The following is a 23,939-nucleotide window of genomic DNA, read 5'->3' on the forward strand; positions in this document are numbered from 1 at the left end:
AGATAGAGTTGACCCTCAAAAAGATCATAGGCGAGAAGACCAAACGGACGAAGTCGCAGGCAAAGGCTAGTTAAGTATAATTCAAAAATATAATTTTAATTATTGTAATTCGCCAAGTACAATCATTGACGGCTCATTATGGTGGTTTTACAGATAGTTGATATCAATTAGGGTTGCATTTACATGTTGCGTGTGCGCTGACCAATTTCAGGTTGTGCTGGCATAATTTCCTGTTAGCAAAGAACCAGTATTGTTGCTCGTAGGACTTTATGCTAGCAACTGCCGATTTACTTTATTATTTATAAGTATGAACTTTCCCATGGATGTCTTAAAAAGGCGTCTAAGAGAAAGGCTTATAAATTTGGGATTCTTTTTGTAGGCGATTGGCTAGCAACCTGTCACTATTTGAATCTCAATTCTATCATTAAGCCAAACAGCTGAACGTCGCATCAGACTTTCAAGACGGAGAAGGTTGGTTCTGTCTACCCCGCGTATGTATGTACATAAGTATGAACAATCCGGTTTATATCAGTCAAAGTATTATTTGCACTTTTCTTATCTAAGAACAACTGTTCAGCAATTATAAATCTGTAACAAACTTTTATGCCTATCTCCAATTCAATTCTTGAAGGAATCTATATCTTATCACGCTCGATACCTAAGTATCACTCATCGATAAAGAATTCGCAAATTGACTCTAGTACTTTCAGTACGAATTACTTTTTGACAAAGATAGGTGTTTTTGATTTTATGCCGTTAAATTTACCTGTGTTTTGGTGTTTTATGATGGCGAAGGTTATTTGTGTTTGAAAATGCGCCGTCGGCGTAAATAGTGTGGTGATAAGGAGACACTATCACTGTTGACCAAGTTCGTTCTACTTTTGTTTGTATTAATCATCAAAGTGACAAGGTACGTCTGGTTATTTGTCGTGAAAGAACACCGCGATGTCGTAAAGGTTTAAAAGTGTATTGCTGTAATTAACCATGGCTATGGTCAAGGTGAGATAAATGTGACGTTTTTAATTCATGATTTAGAACGAAAAGACGAATTGGAATAAGTCAATTAGAGCTGAATGGTTAACGAAATGCTGTAACTTGTAGTCGTAGAAAGATAAAATTTGGCATGGGTTCTTTATGAGGATGCAAAAATCCTTAGACCTCCCATGAAATTTTACGGGATTATCTGAAAACAAGTTCACGCGTGATTTAAGAATTAAAATAAAGAACGTGATAAAATAATGCCTTTTTCAGAGGGGTAGACAGAGACTACATCTTTCCACTTGTAGGATAATGGCAATGGCAACCGAATTCATCACACTGTTTATACAATAATCTTTAATCAAGAATAAGTTCTTAAAAATATCGATACTTAGAATAAATAATACTCGTAAATAAACAAACCGTTTTTGTTTTATACGCACTAAATATGACTGGGTTTTACAGTCCATATAGGCAATTATCTATGTTGGTCAATCTGCATATCTATGTTTTATCAGACAAGCAATATGTCTATGCCGAAAAAGTAAGTGGGTGGGCCTCAATTGTGTTTACAAAAATTTGAAGACACGTGTCACGTCTTTATCTTATGCGGGGTAGTCGTACCCATTAATCTCAAGACTCGATAACCACATTTAGCTGAGCGGCCTAGTCATGGAATTGAGTTTAAATTAACCCATTGCCAAAAATAAATCTCATATTAAGAAACTCCTGTCTTTGATTGAGAGTTAGCTGGTACTTTATTCTTTTTTGGTACCAGTCAACAAGATAGCAAGAAAATTAAGAGTCCCACTACTTAGTTACCTGTGTATTCTGCTACCCGTGCGAAGCCATCGCTAGTATACTCGTACACTTAAACTCTTTTAATTTTTTTTTGCCATGCTGACATCACGTTCAAGGCCCAACAAAAGCCTTGTAAACAGTTTAAATCCTTAGGAGAGTGGTCGTAATCTAGAAAATCCGCCAAATCCTAACACGATAGGTGTCCCCTAATCTTGATTAATGACGGCTCGGAGACCTTTCCACTGTACTTGAAACTTTCATACGTAACAAAATTCAGTTTACACAAAGATTACCTACCGTTGTAAATTAATTGAGGCTGTGTCAAATTAGGTGGGTTATAATTTTTTTGTATTTCGTCGAGGTCAATGCTTCTTTATAGTTGATATATTTTGTTAAACCCATGGTCGACCCGTTGTATAGATTTATTAAGAATCTTATAACTTCATTAATAAAATGAGTAAGTCTTAATTAACAAAAGGAAAAACTATAATTATTTAAAATTTTAATTCTTTTAAAGTAAATTTTATAATAATTACTAATTTTATGATGTTTTCCAATGTATATAATAAAAGTTAATCCTTTTTTTACTCAATAGAATGTTCTTAAACTTCTTCTTCGTCGTAACCTTTTCCCACATTTAGGTACGTGTAGTCGGCACAGTACCTATTTTAGTTTTTTCAAATTAAATCTGTCCTTTGACATCTCACTTCAGGTAATGCAAAAAAAATAAAAATTGAAAAAAAAGACCTATACTCATTGCAACAAATAACAGTTATAACTGATCGGCACGCGCTCCCCCTCGTTTCCTCTAGGATTGCCAGGACACGCGCTGAGAAGGCTGATTGCTGTATAGGGCTTCAACAGACTGAATTAAGTATTAAAATAATTCCGGTCTTATACTTTAAAGTTTGTTTGTTGATTTATTGGCAAAAACATAATAAATGTACTCGTTGATATAATAACTGATACTAATAAAAAAGAGCGGCCTAAAGACTTTCTGATTTGCTCTTTAAGTATCGTAATAAGGGGTCGAGCAGAGGATCTTTCTTTTTAAATTCCTTGTAGGTATCGTATCGTTTCTAGCGGCTTCTACCAAATTCTCGTAAAACCCTTTCTATCTCTCATTAATTTGGTTTATGAGTAAATTTTATACTCTTATTGATAAAAATCATAAATATTTATTTTTCAATTGTCAAACTAATACATAAGACCAAGTAGTATTTTATACGAATTCCGTAATTTGATACTTTATAACTTAATCTGTACCTAAAGGCGGTTTACATCTAGGGAAACATATTTCTGCAAAACCAAAACCACACAACAAATGTCGCTGCCGGTCTGTCCGCGCCCTAATGCCACGCGGTGCAATGCAATCTACTGCAATCATTTATGTTTGTATTTGTCAGAGGGACACTAACCGTAGGTAACCGGGTTGTGCTGAAGTGGGAGCTATTTTTGTACAGGAATAATAGTGACGTGCGTGTAGCCTTGTTAATGTAACAATGAGCGAATCCCTGTCAGTCTGTCAAAGCTTTATATTACTATATATCTTTTGCTTAAGAAAATTCAGAGGTTATTGAGACCAAAAATAATACCCATTTACCTACAAAATAAATACCTACTAGCAACAAATCAAATAGAAGCAATAAAAAATCCATGTACATACTTATACGTTCCATTGAATTCTAAAAACCAATGTGATCATAGCTTATTCCTGATTGCAAGTAGATATTTGCTTCAAAGCTAAAGGTCACTACATCATGCAGGCATCATGCACCACAATGATGTTTGTGAGGGTATATGTAAAGGTATATTTGAGATTGTTACTCTTTCACAAAAACTACTGAACAGATTTGGATAAAACTTTACAGTTTATAGCTTAGGCTACAATTTACACCCGTACCGTACCCGAGGACGAATTTCATAAAATCACGTGTATTATTCGCAAATAATCAATTCAAAAAACTTATGAAAGACGTGATGTTTTTCCTAGAATTTACAGATTTAACTTTAGACGCAGATTATTCACAAATGACAGGGAAATTAGCGAAAATCGTCACATAGGTGCTTATTTGGGAATCACGAATGTCGTCTATTAAGTACCTACATGACAGTAAATAAATCGTGCTTAAACACATTTAACAGGAGGCGTGGCGTGATCAGATCAATCTGCGTAATAATATGTCCGCTAGATAATTCAAAAAGCATTTTAAGAGAAAATATTTAAATATATACCCCTCCTAGCTTTTATCGCTTTGTCGATTTTAGCGCCACCAACAAAATGATACCTTCAGGTTTTTCGCAAATCCTACGGGAAATATAATTTTTACTTCTTACCGGGATAAAAGTATCCTATGTCCTTCTGATTGATATGATTCTGCTTTTTTTTGCTCTGCCTCAATATTAGGTACTCTGTGCATGTTCAGGTACTAGGTAATTTAGTATTAGATACATATATTCTGAGTCTATATTCCCAGACAAGTACTGTACGCGAATATACAAAAGTAAAATAAATGGGTATGTCTTGGATAGGCATGTAATATCTTCGTCTTCATCGTCACTTACCATCAGGTGGATTGGAAGACAAATGACTAATACAATATTGTTTAAAAAAAAGATATACCAATAATAATTCTACAACATTTAAGAATCTTCCAGTTCATTTTATGAAAATTATCGCCCGCGCATTTTTTCATATATTTGTTTTGTTTTTTTTTTTTTGCTTTCTGGAGTACCTACGTATGTTTTATTGATATTTTTTTTAACATTTATATTAATTTGTGCGTATCTTTCTCACTTTGATACGCATACTTCTACTCGTGATGCCGAAGGTGCTAGTTCTTATTATTTCTATTGTTATTTTCATTCTTCTCCATATTCGTTGGCCTTCATTCGAAAAATATGCGAGACCATCAAATTAGTATACCAGAAATGATGCAAATTATATCATTCCTATTTACACTAAAATTAGCCAATTTAATGAAAAGGGGGGTGTGTTCGGGCATATTGACAAGATAAATACATGGTGTTCTAGAACGGGATATTATTTTCTAATGACCTCACATTTATGTATTGTAACCCTAACAGTATTTTTGTACCACTTATGTCTAATATTAAATCAAATCTAATTTTGTAATTTAAAAGCCAGTAAATGCGTGGTCGCTTCTAGTGATAAAGCCACCATTAGTATTGGTACATGCTGAATTACAAAAATATTAGGTACATATTTAAATTATTATTTGTGTAACAAATTGCAGAATTAATTTCAAAGTGATATCTTTGCATCAGGAGGAAACAAAATACTCAATCAATTTGACTGTACTTTTTACAAGACAATAACTATTTACCCGACTACGGCGCAGCAAAAAGAATGATTTTTTACGTCATGTAATTAGTTTTGATAAGTTATTGAACATAAGTGTTTGACGACATCTATTATGAGTTATTGTAACTGTTTTAAGAACCGCGAAAACTTTACAATATTTATGTACTTATAGGACACAGTGGACAAATAAAATAGGACTAAATCATTTTAAAGTGTTTCTTTTGTGCGCTAAGTACGTATGGAGTAAAAATATAATACGTTTCAGACATTCATTAAACAAAATTATGTTTTTAGCAGTTTATTTAGTTTTTTCGTAAAAATATAAAAAAGGCTTTGAGATAAGGTAATAAAAACCTAGCTCCCTTTTACTTTTACATGAGTTTACGTACAGAATGACAGGTAAAAAAAGCATTTCTTAAATGTGTTTTCAAATATCAATTATATGGCCTGAATGTGGCTTTTTAGTCTTTCGAGACTGTTTGTTCTGTCTTCCTCGTCAGGGATAAAGTCGTGATTTTATGTGTGTATCAATTAAACATTAACCGATATACCTATATATAATATTGCTTGTGCTCAACCTACATGATTTCTGTGTACATGAATTGGTGAATTTATAATTCCGGCGCTTTATCAAATAACATACATTCTAAAATAACGCCCCCTGTACATCCTACGTCAAATGAAGTGCAAACTAATTTTCCGCAGCTGATAATTTTCATTATAGAATCTCGCGATACAAACAACGTTTAGCGTCGTGGCGGGCAGCGGAGACCGCAGTCGTGATCTCGTCATTATCTCGGGCGGCGCTTCAGGACGCCGCGAGGATGCTGCCGCAGACCGTCCCTCGCGAGTGATCCGCGCGCACGGCACCATGCACGCCGACCCAGAGTCCCCAGTCTGTCGCGAGGAAGCCAAACTCCTCCCAGACGAATGGCTCAAAGTCAAACCCACAGCCATCAACGGCAACCTCTCACCCGGCGTCTACTACCCCACCGGCAGCAAGAGGTTCGCAGCAAGCCCCCCTGTGCCGTCTCCGACAGATTCCAGACCGTACTGTTTCGCTTTTGTCCGTCTTGTCTATGTCTCCCAATCATTTACATACGTAACGTTTAATACATTCATATTAACAACGGCGAAGGTCGGTTCCGCTCGAATACAAGCGTGAACTAGACATTCGCACTTACAGGAGTGTAGAACTAATGAGCACCTAATGACAATTATTGCAGTGCATTGTTATAAAAATGTGTATGCTCTTTACAGGAGCAGGTCGCACCGACATGGAGTTACGAGAAGGACGAGGCGACGAGCTATTCTCAAAAATGGAGACTGCAATATTCTCAAATCGAAAATATCCCAGCGGCGATTGAGGTTCCTACAGGATATGTTCACTACCCTAGTGGACGCACAATGGCGGTGGACTTTATTAGTGTTCACACTCTCCTTTATCTTATCCTGGTTGGGATTCGCTCTCATTTGGTGGTTAATAGCGTTCACACATGGTGACTTGGAATATGATCATTTACCGGAAATGCAAGAATCGTCAAATTGGAAACCGTGTGTGTTTAATATTTTTGGTTTCACATCGTGCTTCCTCTTCAGTATTGAAACTCAACACACGATAGGTTACGGTGCCCGTACCACCACCGAAGAATGTCCAGAAGCTATATTTATTATGTGTCTGCAGAGTATAGTAGGTGTTATGATTCAAGCCTTTATGGTGGGAATAGTGTTTGCTAAGATGACTAGACCTAAGCACAGAACGCAAACTCTGTTATTTTCAAAGTATGCGGTGATATGCCAAAGAGATGGTGAACTTTGCCTCATGTTCCGAGTCGGAGACTTGAGAAAGTCCCATATAATAGGAGCTAGTGTGAGAGCTCAACTGATAAGATCTAGAACAACAAAAGAAGGCGAGGTACTGTCCCACTATCAGACTGAGCTAGATTTAAACGCAGACGGATGTGACAGCAATCTGTTCTTCATTTGGCCAATAACGATGGTACATAGGATAAACGCTGAAAGTCCTTTCTACAACGTTTCCGCAGCAGACGTTCTCCAAGAGAAGTTCGAGATTGTAGTTATATTGGAGGGCACGATAGAGTCGACAGGACAGACAACGCAAGCACGGTCGAGTTACACCACTACTGAAATAATGTGGGGACATAGGTTTGTGCCTTTAGTGACATACAATCGTGAGCGCCAAGGCTACGAAGTGGATTACTCTAAATTCGAAGAGACGACCCAGGTGGACACTCCTCTGTGCTCAGCCAAGGAACTGGACGAGTTCTACGGCAGCCAGACAGACCGTAGATCCATCGGTGAGTTTATTTTCAAAGTCAAATCAAGCGGTGGCTGGTTGTGTGTGCGAAACGTAACCTAATCATGCTTTTTCGGTGCGCTTCATTTAACATTATCATGACACTACTTTAATCATGATAAAAATATCTCTGTCAGTGTTACAATGACGTATTGTGGTGTCCTTTTATTTGTAAGTATATCAATTAGGAAAGTTAGGATTTTTCCGTGTGCAATTTCTATTTATGTGTGCAATTATTTATCAAGGGTCAATATGTAAGTGTCTTGTTTATAAACACAAGATAAAGCCTAATTTATTACCTAGTATTTCTAGAAATCATATGCGTCAGTTTATTTACCAATTTAGTGTCAATAGATATAAGGCTAGAAACATAATATTCAGAAATAAATATAAATATTAAGTGCTAGTTTAGTTGACATTCATAGCTTGTTGTTTTATTTCACGTGATATCTTACGAAGCCAGTCACATACAGTAGCTGTATAGAAATACCGGTGTATTGAATTGCATACTATTTGTTACACGGTATATAATATCCATAAATTAATAAACAATATGTGAACTTAAACGTGAATTCAATGGAAACGTAGTTATTTATTATCTTTTCACTATCTACTTACTGTGTTTTACAACAATTTTTATAATTTTATAAAGTATTGATAAGCGCCGAAATTGTAATTTCATTGTCTTGATGGTGATAACATTAAATTTCTGAATCATTTGATATCTTATTCAATTAGGGATTTCTTCTTCAAAGATACTTATTAAATATTGCTTACTTTAGTTATTAAAAATAGTTATTCTTTCATACACATATAGTACTTTTTAAACAACGTTCGAATATAGCCGAAAATTGAGTAAAATTATTGTAAAAATATTATAACGGTAAGCAAACATATTTTTAAATGTGAAGGTATTTAAGAAGAGTAATTAAATAAGACGAAATAAAATAGAAACAGACTTATAACATTGTATGTGTGAAACCTCAAACGACAGATCAACTCTTGCGGTAGTTCTAGATACATATTCAATGATACAATATCTGTATCAATGCATACATATGAAACCTCGCAAGGGTCCTTATGAATTGCTCTTATAAGTTATACCCGTCCAGTCAGACCAATTCAATGATTATCAATTTCAACAGGATGTACCATTTTGCCAAATTGATCCTAGCACTTCCCCACTTTTTCACACAGGAAACATTTGTTTGACTTGAGCCGTATGGTTTCCGGCTGATAGGAATACTATCCAAGCTATCTTTCTATACCTGGGGAATTATATACTCTATCCTCTTATAGTATTCCCGACGAGGGATGATTTCAGACATGTTATTAGAAAAATCCTGTAAGTCTGTTCAAGAATTACCTGCTTATTTAGTGGGTAGACTTGTGTACTGTTTTCATCAAAAAGCATCTTTAGGGGTAAGAATAGCGGTCTAAATATTACTTACAGTAAATTTAAAATAGCTGTTTCGCTTTTTAATATGACGTAAAACGGGACAACGATAATTTTTCGCGGCGTCGCGCATGCCACATGCTACGAGGACAGGAAATATGTATATATTACGGTATGTACAGGTGAGAGAGATAACTTTTGTTTGAGCAAAACAACAAAATAATTGACGTCACAAAACGAGACTATTTTCGACGTTTATTCAATGAATTCTTTAGGTGCTAAGCAGAAACAATCAAAATGATGGCCACTCTCGTTTGTTTAATCTGTCTTTGCTACTTAATGTAATGCGGTATATATGTGATAATTAGACTGCTCTCCTTTCTCGAATATCATGCAGTATTCGCACAAATTCAGAAAATATACACATTTATTAATCGTTGCAATAAAGAGTAAAAAAACAAAATAGCGGAGATATGGCTAATGAGTTTTGGCGTTTTAAGTTTTAATATACCTACTCGTAATACTTAGAATGTACAATTCTTTTCCAAGCAACTTTACTTAGGCTAATAAGTTCTATAAAATTACTTAATTTCATTTTCAAACCTTAAATAATATTTACAATTTATTATCGACAAAACAATATTAAACATAAATAAACTATAATTCTAAGCGTTATTTTGAATAGGTAATTTGTTAAAAAAACACCTTATTGAAAAACATTCACGGAATATTTTTTTGCTAGAAAAACATATTTTTAATATTTCTGTCGTCTAACACTGCTACTTCTATAAACTTTAGAGTGTTAATTATAAGGTTTAGTAGTAAAAAAAGGTTCAGATTTTATCAAGTACCTAGTACCGGGTCGATATTAATTGGTTCTTATCATGAAAGTATAAACATATTTTAATAAGGAGTACATTACGTATTACTTATAATATCAATTATAATTATACAAGTGATAAGTATGTGTAACATTTAACAATATGAAAGGTTCAATTGTAAATACATACCTACATTATTTAAGACTAAAACAAAAAATTTAGGGTTTTAGAGAAAATATTCACATCAAAGTTTAGTATTAAGTAAGTTGCTAAAAATATCCATACTTATATTATTCCAAAAAGTAGAAGTGTACAATTAAAAGAATAAATGAACAAAATTATTATTATTTAAAATATTTAATTCCTTTGCGCATACTCAAGAATAACAATCGAACTAATGTTATCTAAGTTTATTATTGAAAATGAAATCTGACGAATTTCTCACATTTCTCTTACGACTTTTACCAAAATAATATAATTTTTAGTTAAACACATTTTATTGTTCTATTTATTTTTTTAATTTCAGTGATTGTACCTAATATTATATATTGCACTTATCTGCTTATTGTCACTTTTTAATCCAAGCACGCAAAAAAACATATAAAGATAACATTTTATAATTGTGCTATAAGTTGCGTCATAATACATATATAATAAGCCATTTCTAATTTTATGCTTTTTCCTTATATAAATCACCGAGGGGAATATCTACAAGATATTAAATAATGTAGGCACTTGAATGACAACGAACTTATAACAATATAAATTTGATAAATATAAAGCAATATTATACCGATTTTTATGCTTATAATGAAAACAATAGGTATAAATTTACTTACTTTACTTATCGTTTCTTACACGGATATCAGTTTAATTTTTAGTTGTATATGTTGTGTTTTCTTCCTCAGTAGTTTATATTTTCTAGTTAGTTAGTTTCTGAGTATTTTCTATCTCAATAGTTAAGTAGATATTTGCCTTCCGAGTATGCACTTAACAATATGAGTTGGCACATGTATCACTTGTCAAACAAAGATCACATGCATGCTTTTTAGACATGTCATAAAATTTCTTAGAATTTATGATGTTTAATTAACGCTGTAGGAGTTTGCTTTGCTAGATACATATGTAAAAACTATGAAGCCTGTCGTAAGTACTTGTAATTTTTAAAACAATATTTGTAAAAATTATATTTTGTGGTTATTTTTTATGATCCCTAGATGTTCAACTTGAGAAGTAATAATATTTATATAATATAAATAAGGCCTTTATCTGTTTAGCCTGATATAAACCAAGTGTAAGAGTTGTTGGTCCCGACATTAATGTATGGGAGTGAAAGTTGGGTATGGCAAAAGAAGCACGAAAGCAGAATAAATGCAGTGGAAATGAGAGCGTTAAGGAGTATGTTGGGTGTGAAATTGAGTGACCGGATAAGGAACAGCGTGATAAGAGAATGTTGTGATGTGAAAGAAGATGTAGTTACAGGAATAGAAAAGGGTATGTTGAGATGGTTCGGTCATGTGGAGAGGATGAATGAAAACAGGTTGACTAAGCAGATATACATGGAGGGTGTGGAGGGAAAGGTCGGAGTGGGAAGACCTAGACGAACGTATCTTGATCAAATTAAGGACGTCCTGGTAAAGGGTCAGGTCAAAAGTACCCGAAACCGCCGAGCTTGCATGAAGAGAGATATGAATGTGGATGAAGCGAAGGAAATATGCAGAGATCGTGGCAAGTCGTAAGAGGTAGTCTCTGCCTACCCCTCCGGGAAAGAGGCGTGATTTTATGTATGTATGTAAGAGTTACCAGGATGTGAAGCTTTTAAGGTCTGATGACAGAGTCGATGCTTTGCACTTAATTTATTTCCGAACAGAGCCACTTGTGAAACATCTAGGGGCAGTTTAGGCTAATGAAAAATTATTTTAAGAAAAATTTTATCTAACCACTTCGTCAACATCCTAATGAGGGTGAATTTATGTATTATGTACAAATAGATTCTTCATTAGCTTAAAAAAATTCACACTGTGTTGGATTAAATTCCTAAACACATAATTTATATTTAGAAAAATTAAAAAAGAAATCTTTGACAAATTTTTGAACGTGTCAATTAGTAGTGTAAGATGAAATTGATGTTTTGTGATGTCAAACAGAGAGTGCCGAACAAGGCCAGCAGATGGTGCTGAAGCTCCCCGAACGACCTGGAACAGAGGCGAAGGCTGAGCAGACAGACGGAGATTTTACCGTCACATTATAGTTTTACGGGTACCGTCACCCATTAGACTGTATACACAGTCTGTTATATTAGTATAATCCTTTACTTTAGATATTCAAATAAAGGGAAAAAAAATTGAGACGTATTTTTAAGAATGAGAAGAAAAAAGCAAAATGAAATAACAGATGTTATATTAATTTACCATAGCTAAACTTACTTTATTATTTTCCTAATGTAATTTTGATAAAAATACATTTCAATATTGTTTACCTTTATTTTAGTACCTAAAGAAATGGAGTACAGATTATTGGGTAACAGTGCTATAGCTGTTATTGTCGTCAATTTATTCTTGATTGTTGATGAAAATAATTTACTTCAACATAACAACGTTATAAAATAACGTTATGCTTTTCATTAAAATTAAATTTCTTACTATTTCGTCAGTTTCAACAAATTTGTTCCAATTTTATACTAATGTGGCAATGTGCATGTAATTGAGACGCATTAGATACACAATATACGACATTATTTTTGCCGTGTATATTTTATTTAAAGCTTTGTAGGGCTAAATAATTATGTCATATCAATACGGAATACCTAGTTTACATTAAGACAATAACACAGAAAACAAAATGTAAAATATTTAATATTGTAAAATATAAGAAATAAAAACAGTTTTAGAGTAGAGCTAGTCAGATATAAGACATATCTCAATATTGTTACTCCTAACTCAAGTATGTACGTAAAACCAAGGTTGTGTGTGGCCCTCGAATACTTCGTAACATTCCATTGAAAAGATTAATTATCTATAAATAAGTGGATAGTTTGGAATAATGTGAAATGAAAATGTAATAATAAGAATGACATTATAGCGTAGCGTTAGGTTCTTATCAGTTCAGTCATATTATTTTATTGTACCGCTAGTTTAAAGTTAACCATATTTCCAAAAATCTAGACTCAAGAAAAAATATAAATGAAATGCAGGCCAGTAATTTGTGCCTACGTCCATAACATAGTTAAGTAAAAATGTTATGATAGAAAAACCAAATTTAGAAATATAAACATCAGGTATATGTTTTTCTGAATCATCTTTTACATTAAAAATCTTTATATAATTATATAATTGCTCGAATGTATTTTTGGAATCTCTATTTTTAATATAAGGTATGTTTTCAAAATATTTTGTCACAAAATGTCTGGTCTCATCATGAGAAAGTAAAGGATAATTAGGCTAAGAACTTTATTTTGTTGCATGTAAATACAGAAAGAATAATTATTTATTTTGCGACGTTTATTGGTGTTTAATTTACAAAACCTATGTACATATTTTTTATTATTAATATTTATTATTTTTATTTCTTACCGAATCATGTTTAATCACGCGTTTAGTTATTTGCGTACCTATATTATAACATTCCCTTCCAAATTTCCACCGAACTAAGGTATAATATCCAAATGAATTTAATATTAAAAATACATTCCTCGAATTTTAATTATAGCTTCAATTGGCTTATCTCTATTAATTTGACTACTACCAGAAGAAAACCAATGTGTTCACGTTTCGGATTATTAAAGCTTCAAATATGATTGTAAAAAAATATCAGTTAGTATATAGGTTATAATATATCCAAATCTGTTAAACTTAAAAAAAAACTGACGAAAGTAAATAAATGCTTTTGGCAAGGTTATAGTAGTATGAGTAGTTGCTATCTTGATGGATGCGCCTGCGCTGTTTAGTAAATGTCATGTGTCGTCGCTTTGCAAAGGAAATGTGTGCGCTTCTAAGGGTTAAGGCACGTTTATATTTATCAAATGATGGAGTGGAGACCAAAATAAGTAAGTATATATAATAAGTGAGTATAATATAAAACCTTAATTTATGAAGAGTCTTAAATATAAAAGATAATATTGATTACAAGAACTATAAATATATTATGGAATTCCTTTTGCACTATGAGAATGTCGGCCTCTGTGGCGCAGCGGTAGTACGCTTGTCTGTGACACCGGAGGTCCCGGGTTCGGATCCCGGTCAGGGCATGATGAGAAAAGAACTTTTTCTGATTGGCCTGGGTCTTGGATGTTTATCTTTATAAGTATTTATTATAAAATATAGTATCGTTGAGTTAGTATCTCGTATCACAAGTCTCGAACTTACTTCGAGGCTAACTCAATCAGTGTAATTTATCCCGTATATATTTATTTATTTATATTTATTTATGAGAATACTACTGAAGGGATTTTGATAATTGTATTGAAATCATTTTGGTGACTGGACTTCATTATGTGGAATAGGTAATTTTCATGAAATTCACTCGGTGAAGAAATGAAAACATTAAACGATTGCTACGAGTTCGCTACGAGTTACAATAGTCGTAGCACTGAACGACTCAACGGCTACGCACGATCTCTGAGGTCGTAGCACTTTCTTATAGTCACATACAATGGAAGAATTTATTTGTTTTATACACTTTTCAGTGGTATTATGAATCTATAGATGAAAACCTTTTCAATAATACGATGGGCCTTCCATTACATCAATACCATGTTTGAGACTTTCAGGCATATTTCTTCTCAAATATTTTAAATTAGACGTTGAAAGTTGAACTATTTCTTCTTTGCTATCTTACAAGTATACGCTTTACTTAGCGTCGGCACTTCTTCTGCTCCATTTTGAAGATATTATATGTAGAATTACTCTCAACCTTTCATGTATTCCAGGCTACATGGCGGTCGGCTCCCCAATCCCAGAAGATGACATCATCCTGCGATCTTCATTCAAATCTCAGTCTCCCGCTTCGCCCCTCGGCCGAATATCTGACAGGCTCCTGGCAGATGCTATAAGAAGGTCTAGTCTTACCCCAAGACCTTCAATAGTCAAGTATCCGTCGAATTACTTTAATTCTCCTGAAGACCACTCGTCGTCTTCAAGCGAAGAGGAAACTAAGAAGAAAGTGAAACGACGGTCTAAATAGTGAATATTCTACACAGATTGAGCTAGCTCTAAAGAAAGTTCAAAATTTGTGTGATGGTATACTAACTAAACATTCGTTGAGGTCATGACATATCCGGCATGCGTAGTCCGGTGCTGAGGACTCTACCAGTATGCCGAATAGGATGTCTATAAGACTTACTTCTCGTCCGTTTTTGTGTAAATATTTGACTATATTATCATATTCATAGATAGTTAAGATACCTAAGATTTATTATTTATATTTTGTTAAGTAATGCATTTTACGGATTGATAAATCGATGTAAAACTAGCGCCATCTCTTGTCAAGTAGCTCAATTACTTTTTGATTTTGTAGAACGTCTGCTTATAAATCCAAAATTATATTTCATTAAGAACTTTAGTATTAAAATACTGTTTAAAAATCTGGTTACAATTAATTTTCATTTCCCCCATAAAAGTAGGTATGGTATTTTATGTTTAATATATTATTTACAGACACTAGTCCAAATTAATGTTGTTTTTAATGGACCAATTCCTCCTTATCCGTCTGATAAACTTTCAGAAGTACAGTAACGTAGGCTACTTCTTGGACATCTCTACGGACAAAGCAGCACAAAAGATTCTTGTGTAAGATGCTGACTGAAAAACAATCCACAATTGATGTGAGAAAAAAAGAAAATATTTACTACCTATTTGTCGTAAAGTGGATATGATAAAAATGAAAATTTCCATTTATATCGGAAAAATGCTGATTTCTTGTTACTTATTGTCTCAGCCTAATTAAGGGCTGCTCAGACAATATACCAACTGGCCGATATTCAAAACATGCAGATACATCTCAAGTTTAATCATTTTTCCCTTGATTTACTTTTACAAGCTGTACGGGAAGACAAGTAGCTAGCACAGGCTTAAGTTTATTGTTGGCTATCAGATAAACAAGTTTTACAAAAAAAAAGTTCGCGACACTAGACTACGTTACATGTTCCATTTGACATTTATACAAAAGTTTGAAAATGAAACAACTTTATTGAAAATAAATCTTTAATAGACAGGTTTTTGTTTAGGAAAATACAAAGCTTGTGTATGGACATAAAGCAGCGCCCGCGCCGCCTGACCCCGAATTCAGCCCTCAACAAAATTCAAAACCTCATTGAAAAGCTATAGGAACCACTTATTTTCATAAAAATCATTGCCTCTTTATTTTTACGATAATCTACATTGTTATAAAATAAAAATTACATAAATATTTTATATGACTACTAAATTCATTACTACCTTGAATTGATATTAATTAGGCACACGCTATCTTTGCAATTAGGCTAATCAAGAATGTATCCTAATATAGTAATATTATATACAAATATATATTTATAATGAAATCAATCATTGCCAGAGCAGTTATACAAGATAGTTTGTTAACACATAATTTCGCATTGTATAGAACTAATAAAATTTTAACCTATTGAAAAGCGGACATAAGATATATCTGCTATGTAAACATGTTTATAACAATTTTAAAAATTTGGAAGCATTTATAAACCCTACAATACAATTTTTTTATATAAACAGCAATCGCTTAATTGGAAGCCGAATAATTTTAAAAATATTAAATAGCAGTATCACAATTCAATAAATTTCAATAAAAATTGATTTCGATAATTTTATTACTACGTAACACAAGATAACATCAGGCACTTAATTTGCTACTTACACTATAATGTTCGGTCACAAATTCACAACACGTCAACTCAACTTCGTTTTAGAAAAAGCCAAAAATTATGATACGCTATATTTTTATAAAAATAGTAAAGTACACATATCCGATTTTATACAAGGTTTTTATTAGAAAAATGCTGCAAAAATAAATTAAATTAACATTTGAAGACAACTTTCCTAGTTTTAATTAAATATTGTTTGAAAATTTTACACATACTTGAGACAAAATGAAAGAAGAACATCAGATTTTTGATCATTTTTAAAACGAAGGAATTCTCACTTATACATATTTATTGTATAATTTATTTGCACTCAGGATTTCATCCATCAGATAATTTGGCTAGAGTAAGTACATGATATATTGATGTTAAATTATACCTAGGATTTTTTATCCTTCATATTATTCTAGAACACGCTAACTGGATTCATTTTTTTTCATCTTGTGTTATAATTCACCAGATTCCTTTTTTTTTTATTTTTCGGGTATTCATGAAAAATTAGGCGAATGAATTTCCCAATAAAAAGTCCTTCGCAAAATGGGTAGGTACCAAATTTTAAAATCTCTAAGTTCATTGTAGACGTAAATAATACACAATTGTAAAGATTTGGTACAAATTTATCCACTTGTCTCTTCTTCGACTAACCTCATCATCTAAATAAATATTTGTCCTAAATACAACCCTATCTGGTACTTAGTGTAATTTGCGAATTTTTTGAAGCACGTAATATCGGTAACAAGTATACATGAAACAAAGAAATCTCCAATAACTCTGAAGGCACTAAGAAACCAGCAAAATGAAAAACAACTGAACCTACATGTTGTTATATAGTTGTAGTACCACTTTAAATATTGAAGTTCAATTAAAATTACGTAATACAATTTGGTAACAAACAGTACTTGATTATAATAACAGCCACGTTATAAAATACGACACTTACCTACCTATAATTACATCTCCTTTCACTAAATTCGTATACAAGTCTACCATGACTGCGATAAAGAAAGGTTTTCCGACATTCAAATTACGATACTGATTAGTTGGAAAAAGTACGTTCCGAAATTAAAATAACGTAATAGTTATTTTAAGATACTGGCGACATGGAAGAGGCGTAAGCCTTGGAATTAAATCAATTTATCACACCACATTCAAATTCAGAACAGAAACTAAACTACGCCAGTCTGATGTTCAAAGCATCGTAAATAACATATTATATTGTCTCTGTATTACGTATTTAATATATTTTTCACAGATAAAACATTCTTTAAAGCATGTTCTACGGACTTCTTACGGCTGCGATCTCCGAGTGCATGTTTAAACCAGTGATTTGAGCAATTTATAACCTACGTGCCACATTGAATTTTGTATATATTACACGACATTCAAGCGCGTTATACACAAACAACTGTCTACAATCGGGCTGAAAATGGCTGAATTTCAGACCAAGCAAAAACATTATGACAAATATCGAATTTCCTACCAGCAGACAAAAAGGATGGTTTTTCACAGACACATACGTCAGCAACTTCCGATCTATAGTCTAAAAAATCTCTATATTTAATTGGTCAGTCCTGATGGTTCCCATTGTATCTACTACTCTTCATGTATTTGGATCATGTTCTCGACGCCGCCGGCTGGGAATCGCACGCGGATGGAGTCGCGGTTGTAGCTGCAGTTGCGGTCACGCAGGGCGCGCACGCGTCAGGCGGGCTCGGCCTCTGCTGACGTCACCAGGATTGGGATCACTGGGGGCTTCTCCTCGATGAGGGTGCTGCTGGGGGATCTGAAATTTAGTATATATCATATTATATAGAGTACCTATACTTAATGTAAAAAGAGAAAATGAATATCATTTTTAATTTGTTATGTTTATCAAATTTGCATAGCTGTCCAGAATCAAATATAAAAGTTGTATATTTATCTTCGAATCTTTCTTCTTTTCGAATTTGAATTTGGCGTTCTTTTTAATCCATTATGCGTAACAAATTTTCAAAACTAGCTTAGCTACCTACCTAGCTGGATTGCTAGTATTTTAAACATTTTCTGTCATAAAATAAATAAGTTAGTGTTTATTTGAATACCTATAGTAGTTTTGATTCTTTCTCTAACAATAAGTTAATAATGGTAATGACCTTATAAAACACAAATTAATCCGGACAGCCGGAAACGACAAAAACGTAGCTATGGGTACTTACTTTTTTATTCGTTCGCGCTCTTCAAGCTTATGGTCATGGCCGTTGACCATGTGGTTAACACCGTTGGGGGTCAGGCCATGGACTCTTTTCATACTGGCGTGGCTGTGACTTCTATGTATATGACCTTCTCGGGGCTCAGACTGCCTCGTTTCTGGGTTTTTAGGTATGCTTTCGCCATTTTCAACTGCTAGGTGAGTGTGACTCGTGTTCCTAGATTTCTCGTTGATGTTTTGCACGAAGTTGTTCTGGGCCATGATTCTGTTCTCTCGGGCCCTGGCTTCGGGAATTTTAATCTCGATGTGTTCGTCAATCGACATGGAATCTACCGAGCTCATGTCTAGCGTGTCGTTGGAGAACGTCTTTGGGATGGTGCCAAGCAAGCGGTCTGTAAAGGAAATAAACACAGTTTAACATTGTGCTAGTTTATGTTTGTAGACACAGACAAAAGTGGTTTACGATCGTTTGTTTGCTCGGAATAAAACGTGAAGCAAATTTTGGAATTCTGTCAAGACTAATTAATTATCCATTCAAGAATTTCAATGGCAGGCGTTTACTTACAACTGGAATATAAAATTAGTTTTTTATGAGTTTTATTATATCAAGAACATTCTAGTAAGATTAAATGTATGATAGAAATCTTCCTTCTTCTGTAAACGAATTTTTATTTCAATTAATTTTCTAATTACTAATAAAATAGAATGGAAAGTTAAGTAGGTTTATTTATTATGAAAAATAACAACATGTTTGTGTCGCATTACAGCGTAATTTCGTAAATTTTTTTAAAAGAAACAAATTATTGGCATCAACGTCCAAATAACGTCTGAGCAGTGATTTACGAGTTTACAATCGTGTGCGCATCCAATATAGGAGAATTTAGAAACAAACGGAGCATTTTCTACGCTGATATATGCAAATAATGAAAAAACTAATAAAATAAACACGAACAAACACTCTTCAACCAGTCAAGATGGAAATCCTTAGGGCATACCTAACTTCATTACATATTTTTCTTGATGAGATAGTAAAGATTCAATTGTTGTGATCAACAACGATGTTTGAAATTTCGTTAGTTGTTCGTTGACATTTGGACAGTATGGGAGTAGGACCCAGAGAAGCGTATTAATGCATACCAATCACACAAAGTGACGGCAAGAATGAAAAAGAAAGAGCAGTAGTTCTCATCTGGTTTACATCTAGATAGAAGCAAGAGAATGAATGCTTAGCTTACCCAGTTTTTGTGAGGTGGAGACAGTGGCGCGGAGGTCATCCAGTTGTTTCGCGGAGCATAAAGGCGTGTCCACTTCGTAAGTGTTGTTGAATCTCGTGTAGTCAACCTGGAAAATATAAAATGAATGTTGAAATACAATTAAATTTCAAACTCGGACCAAAGAAAGAAAAATATTCCGAATTAATGGTTAACATTATAACCGGGATGCTGCCGACCGTTATTAGATTTCCCGAAACTTCTGTACTACCAAACCAACCAAAGTCGTTCAGTTGTTCCAGACAGCAAATTTTATCATTTCCCACATAGCAGAGATAGATAGATAGCAGAGAAGATTATTTTCTTTAAACTGTTGATGTCAATTATAAAATATGTATATTCGTAGGAGTATATACAGAATAGATAGGCGCCACCCAATTACTGGTTTTGAAGAATAAAAGTTATAAAAAACTGTTGTTCATACATGCAAATGAACATTGATATACTGGTAAGTTGGGACGTTCCCGCAGCCTAGTGTAGGTAGGTAACACGCTTTGAAATGAATTAGAATTTAGGTGTCAATATTTGTCTTTCAAAGAGCTCTTTTAAGCAGCGAACTTTTTACTTATAAATGAAAAAGTCAAGACGAAGACTTACTTCATACTCTCCAGTTTCTTTCCTAAAGGTGACCATGGTCTCGAAACGATGCCCCCACAGGATCTCCGAGGGTAGGAAGCTGCTCCTGGCCTGTGTCGTCATACCCGTCGACTCGATCACTCCCTCTGTAATTAAAAACAATGTTCGTCAAATCAATGTATTCTGAAACGTCCAATTAAGAGCACGTGGAGTGGAGGAAGCGAAAGAAGTTCGCAGGGTTTGTGACAAGTGAAGATGTAGTTTCTGCAGTAATTTTGGAAAGATTTTTGATGAGAGTAAAAAGATATTTTCAAGAGTATAAGTATGTTTGGGTAATAATTAACACACTCAAATACATCATGTTTTTATCGTCGATAGAGCCTAGAAAAATACCTGCATGGTGATCAGGAAGAGTAAGGAAGTAATGAGACATTTGTAATATAAACTAGGTACTTAGTAAAAATCCAAAGGAACGAACAGAAGATTTTATTTTTTTATAAAAAAGATAAACATATAAAGGCTTATATAGTTCTTTGTTCTATTAAAAGTCTACGCCATAACACGAGTTGTTTATTTTTGGATTACATCCCAACAATTTCCTTTATAAACAGTAGTAATAAGTTGATATTTTTTGGCACAAATTGCTTGCTTGTGACGTATAAAATCGGATCGGACATATTCATTCACAGGCAAAGACCAGGCCAACGTGCTGTCTCGGAAGTGCCAACAACATGTGGTGTTGCCATATATAATTATGATAATGTTGCCATCCACCATAGAAATACAAAATTAATGATAATCAAATATCTAAATGTATTCCCGGTTGCATACCTATTAATAATAAAACTTTAGTCCGAAGTCCACTCAACCAAAGCTTCAAGGTGTATAAAAAAACCTTTTAGATGAAATAACCCAATCTCTTAGATGAAATAAACAGCTACTTGAGAGTTATATTGCATCCAAACGATTTTCTTTTAGCTTTCACACTATTATGAAATTCGATACTTACAGGTTCTCATTATGTTGTTATTGGACGGACTCATATATTTTTTAGGTGATGTAATAATTATTTACTTATATAGAGTTATTTTTTCTTACCCAACATCACAACGATTTCGAATCTCTCCCTGAGCATATCCGGGGCAGATAGGTTGTATAGCGGCGATTTCTCGTTAATTTTGTGCACTATGGTCATCGGCCATATGAACATCAGTCGGTCTTCCTCACCATCAGCTCCCACCTTCAACTCTTGCTGGTAGAATGGCAGCACCTCCCCTTCTCTGGTAATCTATTAAATACAAATATTTTATCAATTCTGATCCTTTGTTGGTCACGACAGTTTTTTTTATCAACATGTTCAACCCATATTTTCAAAGATAGTTCGATACTGTATGTACTTTTTTACCATTATGCTACAGTTATGATGTTTTGCAAAAAATATAGATTTATAATTTTAGGAAAACATTGGATAACAATAATAAGATTTAAACAAGACAAAATACAATAAAGAGAAAATGCTATACAATCAGTCTCAAATTCATTTTTAATCAAATTTTTTATACTTACAATCCGATTATCGGATAGGAATATTACATATATGAGTAGTAAAAATTATGTTAGTGACAGTGGCAAAAACACATGCACATTCTTAGTTTATATTGCTAAATTAGTTGAAAAGCATATTTTATTGGTGGCGGAAAAAATGCTAATCTTTATTTGAAGTTATTTCAAATAAAGATTTTTTCATCAAAATGTTATTAACGAAAAAGTTTATAGTTTCTTTGTTTAAATAACTACAAGTATATTGTTCTTTAAAACATTAAACTGAATTTTTAACAAGCGTGCAGTGCCAGTTTCATAACAGACAGCGAAGAATTAGAAATAGATTAGTGAAAACGAAACATTTTAAATGTTCGCCCAATTCCATACCACTTGAATTTAATGGTACCGGCTACTGTTCCAGTCATTATAGACTAATGACTTGTTAGATTCCTGACTTCTTAGAAGTCATCTCGAATAACATAAATAATACTACATCAACAACCACAAAGCTATTAAAGTACCATCAGTGTTTTATTTCTTAATTTGTTGTAGAAACATGTAAACAATTTTATATTTAATGTATTTGCAATATTAATAGCCGGTATTATTATGAGGTTGATAAAGCAGAAAGCAAAGGTGAAGGCGAGGCAGTGCAAACAATTTAAGTACATACAAGACAAGTGTCAGTAACTCTAGTCCATAGACGGGTCAGATACGCATATCAAAGGACGCACAGCACAGTCATAGCAAAATGCAATTAATACATATGAATATTTACAATATCATATGTTAGGTAATACCTTTTTTCGTATAATCTGGGCGCGGATGTGGGCTTCGAGAATATGTGACTTGCGAATGTCTCCAACGCGGAAAAGAAGGCAATATTCCCCGTCCCTCAAACATATCACCGCATTCCTGGAGAACAGGAGCGTGGTGTTTCGCTTTTTGGCTCGAGCCAGCTTCGCGAATATAAGACCCACCTATGGACAAGAGAAATCAGTTTTGAAGAAGTTCAAAACCGGACAAGTGTCGGAACGGGAAGACGAAGTGAGTGTCCCACATGAAAGTTAGAGAGTGGAGTCGGTGCGAGCTCTAAACGTTTGTTAAGCGTGCTGTCTGATATCCCCAATCACTAACCAGTCTCCGTTTTGTCGTAATTATATACCTTGCGGCGGATTATCTGTGCTCTGATATGGGCTTCGACAATATGCGATTTTCTCATGTCTCCGACTCTGAACATAAGACATAGTTGGCCGTCTCGCAAGCAAATGACGGCGTTGCGGGAGTACAACAGGGTCTGGGCTCGTTTCTTTGGTCTAGAGAGCTTTGCGAACACGATTCCCACCTAAAATTAGAACAACCTTGCAGCATCTGTCGCCAGATATACTCTCTTACCAACTGGACAGATTGCCGATCAGGGTGGTAATGATAAACATTCTTAACTATCATGATCCATAAATAATTTATTTCATGCCAAGATAATGTTCAATTTTTATAAGCCTGAAGTGCCATGATAAGGTGGTAATTATTTTTAAGAGGGCATCTGGCTGGATCATATACTCGGTAACATTTATATGCTTGGAATAATGCCAAGTTTATTTTAATATTAAATTATCATATTGCTTCGAGCAGTTTTTTAGAATTTTATCGCAATACTTCGTTTGTTACATTCTTGATGTACTAATACTAGTCAAGTATCTACTAAATAATCAAGAATGTGAATATTACTTCCGTTGAATTAAGAGAAAGGTATTGTAAAAAGGTAATGCACGCTCACTGCTAAAATATCGTTTTACAAGAACACACTGGACGATTTCAGCAATGAGTGAATTAACTAAAATAAATACTTA

At 33.8% G+C, this 23,939-nt stretch overlaps 2 protein-coding genes across 12 annotated transcripts in view; one reads left to right on the plus strand and one right to left on the minus strand.

Moving 5' to 3' along the window:
* The first annotated feature begins 694 nt into the window (after positions 1–694).
* Positions 695–15,223, plus strand: LOC106142448 (G protein-activated inward rectifier potassium channel 3). Of its 7 annotated transcripts, none has more exons than XM_013344198.2 (4): positions 695–999; positions 5,829–6,154; positions 6,365–7,422; positions 14,566–15,223. In XM_013344198.2, exons 1-4 carry the CDS (start codon positions 985–987, stop codon positions 14,817–14,819), a joined length of 1,653 nt encoding a protein of 550 aa, XP_013199652.1. In that variant the 5' UTR covers positions 695–984; the 3' UTR covers positions 14,820–15,223. The 7 variants fall into 7 exon arrangements, with proteins under 7 accessions (XP_013199652.1, XP_013199653.1, XP_013199656.1 ...); XM_013344199.2 differs by having other exon boundaries at positions 5,829–6,109; XM_013344202.2 differs by having other exon boundaries at positions 695–910; positions 5,810–6,154.
* A 511-nt stretch (positions 15,224–15,734) lies between these two features.
* The window catches only part of LOC106142447 (G protein-activated inward rectifier potassium channel 3), a 40,923-nt gene continuing 32,718 nt past the window's right edge, over positions 15,735–23,939 (minus strand). For 2 of the 5 annotated variants that reach the window (XM_060946757.1, XM_060946758.1), the window contains 5 exons: positions 22,890–23,069; positions 21,646–21,835; positions 20,569–20,693; positions 19,936–20,041; positions 18,704–19,092 (listed from right to left, as the gene is read on the minus strand). In XM_060946757.1, the coding sequence (XP_060802740.1) occupies positions 18,704–19,092; positions 19,936–20,041; positions 20,569–20,693; positions 21,646–21,835; positions 22,890–23,069 (990 nt within the window). Of the gene's footprint in view, positions 18,296–18,703; positions 19,093–19,935; positions 20,042–20,568; positions 20,694–21,645; positions 21,836–22,889; positions 23,070–23,254; positions 23,435–23,939 lie in introns of those variants that run through there. The other 3 variants (XM_013344196.2, XM_013344197.2, XM_013344195.2) reach the window with 3 other exon arrangements.

The sequence above is a fragment of the Amyelois transitella genome, chromosome 12 (genome assembly GCF_032362555.1).
Source record: "Amyelois transitella isolate CPQ chromosome 12, ilAmyTran1.1, whole genome shotgun sequence".
In the NCBI taxonomy this organism is placed as follows: domain Eukaryota; kingdom Metazoa; phylum Arthropoda; class Insecta; order Lepidoptera; family Pyralidae; genus Amyelois; species Amyelois transitella.